At 35.3% G+C, this 10,794-nt stretch overlaps 1 protein-coding gene across 3 annotated transcripts in view; it reads right to left on the reverse strand.

Annotated features, from left to right (window-relative positions):
* Positions 1–10,794, reverse strand: part of LOC112041869 (uncharacterized) — a 69,228-nt gene that overhangs the window by 33,885 nt on the left and 24,549 nt on the right. For 2 of the 3 annotated variants that reach the window (XM_087009211.1, XM_087009209.1), the window contains exons 1-6: positions 10,554–10,715; positions 3,361–4,222; positions 2,871–3,053; positions 2,161–2,460; positions 1,637–1,717; positions 1,119–1,260 (exon numbers count right to left, since the gene is read on the reverse strand). In XM_087009211.1, the coding sequence (XP_086865337.1) occupies positions 1,119–1,260; positions 1,637–1,717; positions 2,161–2,460; positions 2,871–3,053; positions 3,361–3,567 (913 nt within the window). In that variant the 5' untranslated portion in view covers positions 3,568–4,222; positions 10,554–10,715. Of the gene's footprint in view, positions 1–1,118; positions 1,261–1,636; positions 1,718–2,160; positions 2,461–2,870; positions 3,054–3,360; positions 4,223–10,553; positions 10,716–10,794 lie in introns of those variants that run through there. The other variant, XM_087009210.1, reaches the window with a different exon arrangement.

Here is a 10,794-nt window from a genome sequence, read left to right on the forward strand (position 1 = left end):
GCCTGCTGCAAAATTGCAACAAATTTGCTGCAACATTGCTACAAATTGGTATCAGCAATAAAATTTTTCTTGCAAACTCATTGCTGCAATATTGCAGCAAACTTTTCATTTTGCTAAGGGTAGTTAACCTCACTGACCACACTGTCGTTCGTATGTGGAAGCTCCATTTAGCGGACTCTAAGACTGGGTTCCCATATCTAGATTTATCCAACAGGATTGGTCTAACTACTAACTTTTGTGCACGCTCAACCTCCAGTAGTTAATTACCCCCTAACAGCTTTAGTAGGCGTGACAGACATTTAAGCTGCTTAAGTTGATAGCAATTCAGTGAGAATCCCCTTGGAGATAGATTGATCAAAAGTTAGTATGATAGTCTCTGGGAATCATCTCTTAGGTTTAGATAGATACCGGTAAATGTAACAGCCAGGGCCCAGTTTTATAAAGGACGTTTAGCACTAACCAGTGTATAAGCCTAACCAGTGGATAAATTCTCCTAATACCCATTAACTAAAAGATGGTTAAATTGTTTTTCATATACAGTGTTCAAACAGCCAATCAGTTAGCTGGCCAGTGTTTAACTGGATAAAATACTTATTTAAAGGTGAATTAACTAACGGACTGTTTAAACACTGTTTATAAAACAATTTCATTTATCAGGGTTTAGGAGAATTTATACACCGGTTAGAGTTAAACACTGGTTAGTGCTATACGTTCTTTATAAAACTGGGCCCAGGATGTAAAATAAAGTTGACAGTCTCTTAAAGTGTACCTGTATAGACTCTATCAATGAATGAGCAAAAATGTGCATTAGCTTGGTAATTGGATCATAAATGAAAATTATCAAACACAAGCCGGAGATCTTCATACCATCAGCTTACAGCCAATCATATATTATAAGAGGGTCCTGGCTGCTATACCACTTAGCCGTCATTGAGTAATAACAACATCTCACATCAGTCTGATGAAGGCTTATGTCCAGGTTGGCTGTAATGTAACAGTATGAAGCATTTTTGGCTTGAGTTTGATAAATTTCATTTATGATGTATCAATGAAGTTTACTGCTCACTGTAAAAAGGGCCATGGCACTATATACTACAACAGTGGTAGGTATTATTTACTTGTGAGTGCACAAGGGCTACAGGTCTGTAAATCCTCTCCCAGCTCACACATCACACGATCAAACAGTTTGTACCGTGTCTCTACTGAAATGCTGTCTACCTCATTCACAGCAGGCAAATATGGAAGTGGTGGGCACATAACCTGAAAAAAAAAGGACAACATATTATAAGACATAATGTAGAAGACACTGAGAAGTTTACCATTAAGGATCTCTTCTCCTCCCTACAAAGAAAAACATAATGAAAGCAAACAAGCAAAATCAAGCAATTTCCCAACCCTTGTGCTCTACGTATACTGCACAACTTATTCAAGTTGAAGATATTTAAAGCAAATCTCGACTTCTGTTTCATATTTGCCAAGCGAGTGCAGCACAGGATTTTATTCTTGTGCATCTAAACATTAAGAAATACCTTAAATTTGATCTGCCAGTGATGTGTGTGTTTAAATAACATAAAAACGCCAATCTTCAGACATCCCCCATTTATCTTGAAATACGTCTGTATACATTTATTCTTACTTTGAGTGACTTGAATCTGTTGTCATCTGCAGTCCTTCCATACTCTGTAATCTCTTTCACTCTCAGCATGCCACACAAGACCTTTATGATAAAAACCCATTTTTATTAGATAAATTATTCTTAACTACTGGATTCTTTTTACACTCTACTTCTGAATTATAAAGAGAAAACTTAGGCTTCATTCACATGCAATGTCTATTTTCTAAATTCTATTTTCTATTCGCGGTATGTCTTATGATCACGGTCTGTGCCCTGAATATCCCGCAGCGTAATTACTGGCAGCGCGAGCCAGTTACTATAAGTTACTATAAGTAACTGGCTCGCGCTGCCAGTAATTACGCGGCGGGATATTCAGGGCACAGACCGTGATCATAAGATAGCGCGAATAGAAAATAGATTTTTAGAAAATAGACATTCCATGTGAACGAAGCCTTAGTGGTAAAATCAAAAATTCTTAATTATAAACAAATTATACGTAGCATTTATCATAACTGCACGTCAGCGTAAACACAAATCTGAAATACCTTCCTGAGAGACACCACAGATCTCTCAATCCCAGGCTTTCCCATGGTCATCTCCTCAAACACAAGTCTATACCAGTAGATACCATTACGCAGTGAAAGAACACGATCACGGAGGTCACCTTTAGCTATCCTCTTCTCTAAGTACTCATCCAATTCCAAGCTGACACAAGATGGAGTTCTGTCTGCCTCTGACTTGATCCACCGTTTTGGCTTAGGTGTGCTACTGGCAACGTTTCCTGTAGCCACACCATAGAACTGTCGAGAGTACTCCACAGCTGATCTGAATCTGTCATTGGAATTCTAGAATATGCAATGAATCAGTGTTTAAAAGAACATTACTTTATATTTTCTGAAGCCATTTATCTCTGCTGCATACAGAGAGAGGTACTATTCAACTTTCTCATAATTCTGAGCCTTGAACATTAAGAAAATTCAAAATTAGTCTAATGCTATATATATAACTGAAAATAAAAGATTAAAAAGATAAAAGATTAACTGTATCACTTTAAAACAGTCCTCTTATAACTGTAATAAATGAATGTTTTATAAAAATTTGTGTAATTATTAGAATAGATAAGATAAAATCATATCATCAATCTACAAATGTAATGAATAAGCACCATGCAAAGTCACACTATTAATATCTTTAACATTTTTAGTACAAATGTACATGCACATATCCATTATTATACAACAAAAAAATTAGGCACCATCAATTCCCACACTTCGTCAATGCTTTCTAGTTTCTTTTCCTTCTCAGCTGTGAGGCTTTTGAACATCTCTACTGTTTTGATGAAACTACGGTGTTGAACACAAAGTGTTTCCACAAACGGTTTGCTGAAGTCATTTCCCCTCAGAATACACACATCTACCAACTCAGCATGGGATGCAAGCTTTAAAAGATACATATAAACAGACTACATTACATGATCATTGGCTTGATCAAGTCTTTTACATGTATGTCTGCATGCACACAGAACTCCTGAAAACAATATCCACCTGTAATTTCTTTGTACTTAATAACTGTGCTACATTACATGACAGTAGCATTTTTGAACAGAACAACAGAAGGTTGTTCCCTTTACATACATGTATATCCTATTACCAAAGTTGGAATGAACAAATAGAATATTTACTCAAATCATCTTAAGATTTTGTGATAACAATCCTTTATCAATAATCAACTAAACAATTGCATACCTTCAAAAACTGAGTCACCTTTGCTGGAGTAATGACCCCAACTTTCAAAGATTTCAAGGCCATATTTGTGTTCCATATTCTGTGAAAAGTTTTATCCAGATCAAATAACTCAAAGGGTATAAATCTAGCACCTTTCATCACACAGAAGTCTGAATCATTTCCTAGGATGGCAAAAGCCTTGTCATCAGACACCATGTATTCTGCCATTACATCATCTGCCTCTCCCTACAGTATATTACTTCCACTTGATCATGATGAAGTGCAGTTAAAACCTGTTGCTTAAGAAGCACAGGTGAAGGTACATAGTGCCCATGTACAGGGTTATGTTTAGATTGATATCCATGAAATCTGTCCACTACATCTTGAAAAGATTTTGCTCGGTTGATGTCTCTTTCACACCAAGTGTCAAATTTCTGTTGAAAATGATCAAGGTCAGAGCCTCTGCCTCCATCAATGAAGAATACTAAGTCAATATTATTCTCCCAAAACTTCTGAATCAATCGCTTCATCAAATTATCTACCAGATCATATTCACCACCGAAGAATTCTTTCCAAAAAGGGTTGATCCCAAGACCACTTGATTCAAAATCCACCAAGTCATTTATCTTTTCAGAAAGAACAGAGAAACAGAATGCAAAAAAATCAACCAAGATTTTCATGCCATCACGCTTCTTTGCTTCTGCCACCAGATCATATATGTCGGATGTAGCATCTGCATTATGCAAGCATGTCCCCAGCAGTCCCTGAATGCCCATCTTTGTGAAAGCTATGATATGCCTATAGATAAGTAGTCAGTAATATCTCTTGCAGTTATAGGTATCTAAGCCATGTCATTGTATTAAAGTCTCTAAAGTTCTTTCTTCTGAAATGAAAGTAAAATTGTAAGTACATAATTATATAATGTGTGTGCAGTCGTATGTGTGTGCATTATTATTATTATTATTATTATTATTATTATTGTGTCCAAGATTGTAATGATCTATGTTGAGCTGATATATTTAACTGGTTTTAAGCAATATAGCGGCTAATGCATGTGTGATGTCACATTGCAACGATATTGAAAGTAAAACAAGGCAGCAAAGCTGTCAAATGTACAGACAAAAAACGGAAAATAAAGATGCAAAATAGGTCATTTTGTCAATTTTGATGCAATAATAAATTATGCTTATAATAACACAGTCAGTTAACACTGATTTTTTAACATGCACAACAGGTAACATGGTCAATAACAGGAGCAGATAAAGATATATTTTCTGACAGTATTCCAAAGTATCTTTGTTGATCCATCCTCCACTTTCGATGGTCTTCCAACAGAAAAAAATCTGACCGTCATCTGAAAGACCCAGAAGACGGCCTCAATCCACCCCTGCAATAAGATTACAGTTTCTGGACTATGAGAGTTCGAATTCACATAATGAAAATCCCAATATTTGAAAAATGTTGACAGTGCATAAAATAATATTACATAATGTTTAAAGACATAAAAACCTATGCAACTGCTTATGTGGAAATACAGAAAATCTGAAGAGCTTCAGGTGGATGGGAGTTGAAAATGCCAGTGTTTAGAAAAAAAAATTAAAAAGAAAACACACACAAAAAAAAATTCCAATAAAGCTGCTATTCAAACTTTTAATCTTGCTGTATTAACATGATATGAATAACCCCAACGTGTTTGAGGATAAGAAGGCACTGTTATTCATCTATAGCATTAATGTTGGCATTACACAATTTTTTTTCTTTTGTAAACTTATTTGCAATATTAAACAACATTTACCTGCATAATTATCACCAATTTCTAATTACGTGACACAGTTAAGAGAGCTTAACCTATAGAAAATGGGTCATTTTGTCAATTTTGATGCAATAATAAATAATGCTTATAATAGCACTGTCAATCAACACTGAATTTTAATCATGCACAACAGGTAACATGCTCAATAACAGGAGCAGATCCAGAGGTATTTTCTGACAGTATTCCAAACTATATTTGTTGATCCATCCTACACTTTTGATGGTCTTCCAACAGAAAAAAATTGATACCAGTCAATGTAAACTTTAAAATCTGACCGTCATCTGAAAGACCCAGAAGACGGCCTCAATCCACCCCTGCAATAAGATTATAGTTTCTGGACCATGAGAGTTCAAATTCACATAATGAAAATCCCAATATTTGAAAAATGTTGACAGTGCATAAAATAATGTTACATATTGTTTAAAGACATAAAAACCTATGCAACTGCTTATGTGGAAATACAGAAAATCTGAAGAGCTTCAGGTGGATGGGAGTTGAAAATGCCAGTGTTTAGAAAAAAATTAAAAAGAAAACACAAAAAAAATATATATATATTCCAATAAAGCTGCTATTCAAACTTTAAATCTTGCTGTATTAACATGATATGAATAATCCCAATGTGTTTGAGGATAATAAGGCACTGTTATTCATCTTTAGCATTAATGTTGGCATTGCACAAATTTTTTTTCTTTTGTTAACTTATTTGCAATATTAAACAACATTTACCTGCATAATTATCACCAATTCCTAATTATGTGACACAGTTAAGAGAGCTTAACCTATAGGACTTGAATGGGAAATCTCAACGTGTTTTATGTAATCTTATTTAATGGGCACTTGAAAATCAATTAGGCAAGTAATTTTATAGCTCTGAATTTAGCTAGTGATTATCCCAAGGGACAATTACCACCATCCATAAACAGTAGCCCCATATAGCACTCCACAGAGCTGCATTGCTTCCAAAACAGAAAACAATCACACTGATTTCCAACACAAGCTACACTTCATTCCTATGAAACTTTTCAGTAAGTTAGAATATCATAAGTAAAATGGTTTTTCCTTAATGGTCATCCCAGCAGCGATGTCCAAAAAAGGTTTTTTTTCATCTTTTATGCAATTTAACATAATGCTTAACAGCACAATGGCCATCAATTTTTAATAATAAAGAAAATGTATCATAGCTATTCAAAAGATGTGACTAGCAATGGTATTCAAGCCAATGGAAGTTCAAAGACTAAGTCACACCTTGAAAATGTCCATATGTGAAAATTTTAATTGTAACAAAAAACTATATAATTTCCAAGAAAGTTAACCGATATAACAGGTTTTCCAACTGAAGCTATAATTTAGTGCTATGCTACATTTCTGTAAGTTTGAGAAGAGTAAGTGACTTGGTTTTGCTTTAATGGTCACTATGGAGGCATTGTCTAAAATGGGGTCGTCTTCAATTTTGATGCAATATTACATAATGCTTAACAGCATAATGACCATCAATTTTTAATAATAAAATAAAAGTATCATGGATATTCAGAAAATTTGATATAGAAAGGTCTTCAGGGCCATGGAAGTTCAGAGTCACAGCTTCAAAATGCCAAAATGTACACAAGAGATAACTGTACTGAAATGAATTTCTTTCCACTTTCAACACTTTTTTTACATATATCAAAATAATCAATTTACTGGCGTTTTTAATGATCAACTAAGAAAGTTGTTGACATAGGAAAAATATCAATAGAACAACTTTACATGTCCAATTTGTTCCATTCTGAGATTCTGAACATGGTGAATGATTGAATCTGACAAACTGTAAAGATATGTTTATTTCCATTTTTGACACTTTATTACAAAATGCACAATAAAAGGTTTACCATCATTTTTATATAATCAACTAACAATATTGTTAAGATGCAGAAAATGTCAAAAGAACACCTTTACATTACTAATTAGTTCACAAATGAGATTGTTAACATGCCTAAGAATTAAATCCGAGGAAAAAGGACTTATATACAAAAAAAGGCACAATTTCACCAAAACTGAACCGATCAAGCTTATTTTCGAACCTCATCTGTATTTTAGTAAATATGATCACCCCTGTGAATTTCAAGACAATTGGCCAATTGATTTTCCTTGAAATGTGTTATCGGTGTTGCACATATGCTGAAATAGTGAAAAAACAGCATAACTTCCATAAAAATGGCCCGATCAGACTGATTTTCGAACTTGACCTGCGTATTATGAATATTCATCATTTCAGTAACTTATAAGCCAAAAAGTAAAATGATTTTTCACTTATCGTGTTATCGGTGTTGCATTTATTCTGAAAAAAATGAAAAAATAGCATAACTTCCACAAACATGGCCCAATCATGCTGATTTTTGAACTTGACCTGCGTATTCAGAATATTCATCAGTTCTGTAAGTTTCAAGCCAAAAGGTAAAACGGTTTTTCACTTATCGTGTTATCGGTGTTGCATTTATGCTGAAAAAAATGAAACAGCATAAATTCCCTAAAAGTGACCCGATCATGCTGATTTTCGAACTTGACCTGCGTATTATGAATATTCATCAGTTCTATAAGTTTCAAGTCAAAAGGTAAAATGGTTTTCCACTTATCGTGTTATCGGTGCTGCATATATGCTGAAAATAGTGAAAAAACAGCATAAATTCCCTAAAAGTGACCCGATCATGCTGATTTTCGAACTTGACCTGCGTATTATGAATATTCATCAGTTCTGTAAGTTTCAAGTCAAAAGGTAAAATAGTTTTCCACTTATCGTGTTATCGGTGCTGCATATATGCTGAAAAAAGTGAAAAAACAGCATAAATTCCCTAAAAGTGACCCGATCATGCTGATTTTCGAACTTGACCTGCGTATTATGAATATTCATCAGTTCTGTAAGTTTCAAGTCAAAAGGTAAAATGGTTTTCCACTTATCATGTTATTGGTGCTGCATATATGCTGAAAAAAGTGAAAAAACAGCATAAATTCCCTAAAAGTGACCGATCATGCTGATTTTCGAACTTGACCTGCGTATTATGAATATTCATCAGTTCTGTAAGTTTCAAGTCAAAAGGTAAAATGGTTTTCCACTTATCGTGTTATCGGTAAAAGTGCACGGCGACGGCGACGGCGATGACGGCAATGACGGCGACGACAGACGCAGATGATGGCTATATGTACAGACACATCTGTGTCTGTACATAAAAATAAATTTAATTTCATTCTCAAAGTGGAGCAGAACCTAGCCAGTAACATGAACATATACGCACAGTTCACAGCTATGTTGATGTCAACTTTGATAAAAGGATATTAAAAGGCACAAGGGTATGTTTTTGTGGGTCACAAATATACCTGTATGTGTGATGCCATATTGCAACAAGAATAAAAAAATATATTAATTAGCATCCCCAAATTCCAGCAGACCTTAGCTGGTAACATGAACATATACTGTACATGTACACAGTTTACAGCAGTGTTGATGTCACCTTTGATAAAAGGATATTAAAAGGTCAAAGGTTTTTGTGGGCCACAAATGTACTAGTAGGTGTGAGAGCGATATTGAGAGTAAAAAAAATATTAAATATCATTCCCAAAATCAAGAAAACTTTAGCAAATATATACAGAGAGAGAGAGAGAGAGACAGAGAGAGAGAGAGAGAGAGAGAGAGAGAGAGAGGAGTGTTGATGTCATCTTTATTTAAAAGGTAAAAATACCAGCTTAAAAGAAATGTCACCAAGCCGTTGCAGAGGGTTTGCATCTCAGGCTACTTTCTTACGTAAAGGGAAAAATTCGGTACTTTTGTAGTATACCCCCCCACCCTGTAACTTTCTGTAACTTTCACTTTTCAAACAGTTTTTTACATTTACTTGTTCATCTATGTCAATGCTGTTGAAATAAAATGCTTTTGTAATTACCTGCGGACTTTTTATTGGTTTTAATCACGTTTAAGCCAGCCCATTGAAATACAATGTTAGAACTTCAATTTTCACCCGCAGTCAGTAACTTGCCGCGTTTTTATTGGCTAACTCTAAGGCAATTTTATGTGAACAAGTAGCTCATAATAATTTCACAGAGGAAGTCCAAGTATACAATACATATCAATCCTATGTTTACATAAAATAAGGTAGAGTTAGCCAACTAAAACGCGGCAAGTTATTGACTGCGGGTACATTGTAAATTTTCACATTGTATTTCAATGGGGTGGATTAAACGTGATTAAAACTAATAAAAAGACCACAGGTAATTACAAAAACATTTTATTTCAACAGCTTTGACATAGGTGAAAAAGACAATGTAAAAAAATGTTTGAAAAATGAAAGTTTCAGGAAGTTACAGGGTTATGGGCGGCCAAAAGGGCAAAAAATCCTGTCGTCGATTCAGTTATGTTTCGTCGATTCACTGCCTTCCCATCGATTCAGTTTCAAGTTTAAACGATCCTGTCATAAATTCAACATCTACTTTCGTCAATTCAACTGTCAAACATTTCTCATCTACGGTGTATTAAAACCAATGCCGTCACTATTTTCGTCGATCGTGTAACTATTCTCGTCGATCGTCTAATCTCGTCGATCGTCCAACTAATCTCGTCGATCGTGTAACTATTCTCATCGATCGTCTAATCTCGTCGATCGTGTAACTATTCTCATCGATCGTCTATTCTCGTCGATCGTCTCATCGATCGATCGCCAGAGGGCGCTGCGGTAGCACATTGGCCTATCACATGACTATCAAAATGGCAGACAACAAAATGATTGCTTGTGAAATAAGAACATTTTCTCAACAATTTCAATTTTAGTTGTTAATAATTAAAAGACATTCGGTTGTAGGGACATTATTTTCTAGTTGTGCTTAACTCTGCCCATGGCTGGCCGAGTTAAAAATTACCGCGTGATTGACAGACAGAAGCACGTGTTGCTACCGCAGCGCCCTCTGGCGATCGATCGATGAGACGATCGATGAGAATAGTTACACGATCGACGAGATTAGACGATCGACGAGAATAGTTACACGATCGACGAAAACAATTTGACGATCGACGAGATTAGTTACACGATCGACGAAAATAGTGACAGCATTGGTTTTAATACACCATAGATGAGAAATGTTTGACAATTGAATTGACGAAAGTAGATGTTGAATTTATGCCAGGATCGTTTAAACTTGAAACTGAATCGATGGGAAGGCAGTGAATCGACGAAACATAACTGAATCGACGACATGAATTTTTGCCCTTTTGGCCGCCCATACAGGGTGGGGGGGTATACTACAAAAGTACCAAAAATTCGACTAATAGAAATACATGTACTTTCCTATCAGATCATAGCTAAAAACAACAACGATCTTTCCTTTACAACAAGAGGCATTTTGAATTCCTCCATGAACAAACATATCAAATTCTCACCTAGCGTCCAAATTGATACAACAAACTGTACTTATACGTAACCGCTATAAGTTAATTGTCTCATATACCCGAAGGACTGCCTCACATCATCGCCGACTATACAAAAATCTTCAAAATAAAAACCGCGATATGAACTTTACCCGTACGAGGTCACGTGATCCGAAGGCAGACGATTTCATGAGAGCTCGCGCTGGGCCTTTGATCTCTCTCCGCGACAACAGTCCCTTCGTTAAATGTGTCT

This window comes from Lingula anatina, chromosome 3 (assembly GCF_051362555.1).
Source record: "Lingula anatina isolate TDL-2025a chromosome 3, LinAna3.0, whole genome shotgun sequence".
In the NCBI taxonomy this organism is placed as follows: domain Eukaryota; kingdom Metazoa; phylum Brachiopoda; class Lingulata; order Lingulida; family Lingulidae; genus Lingula; species Lingula anatina.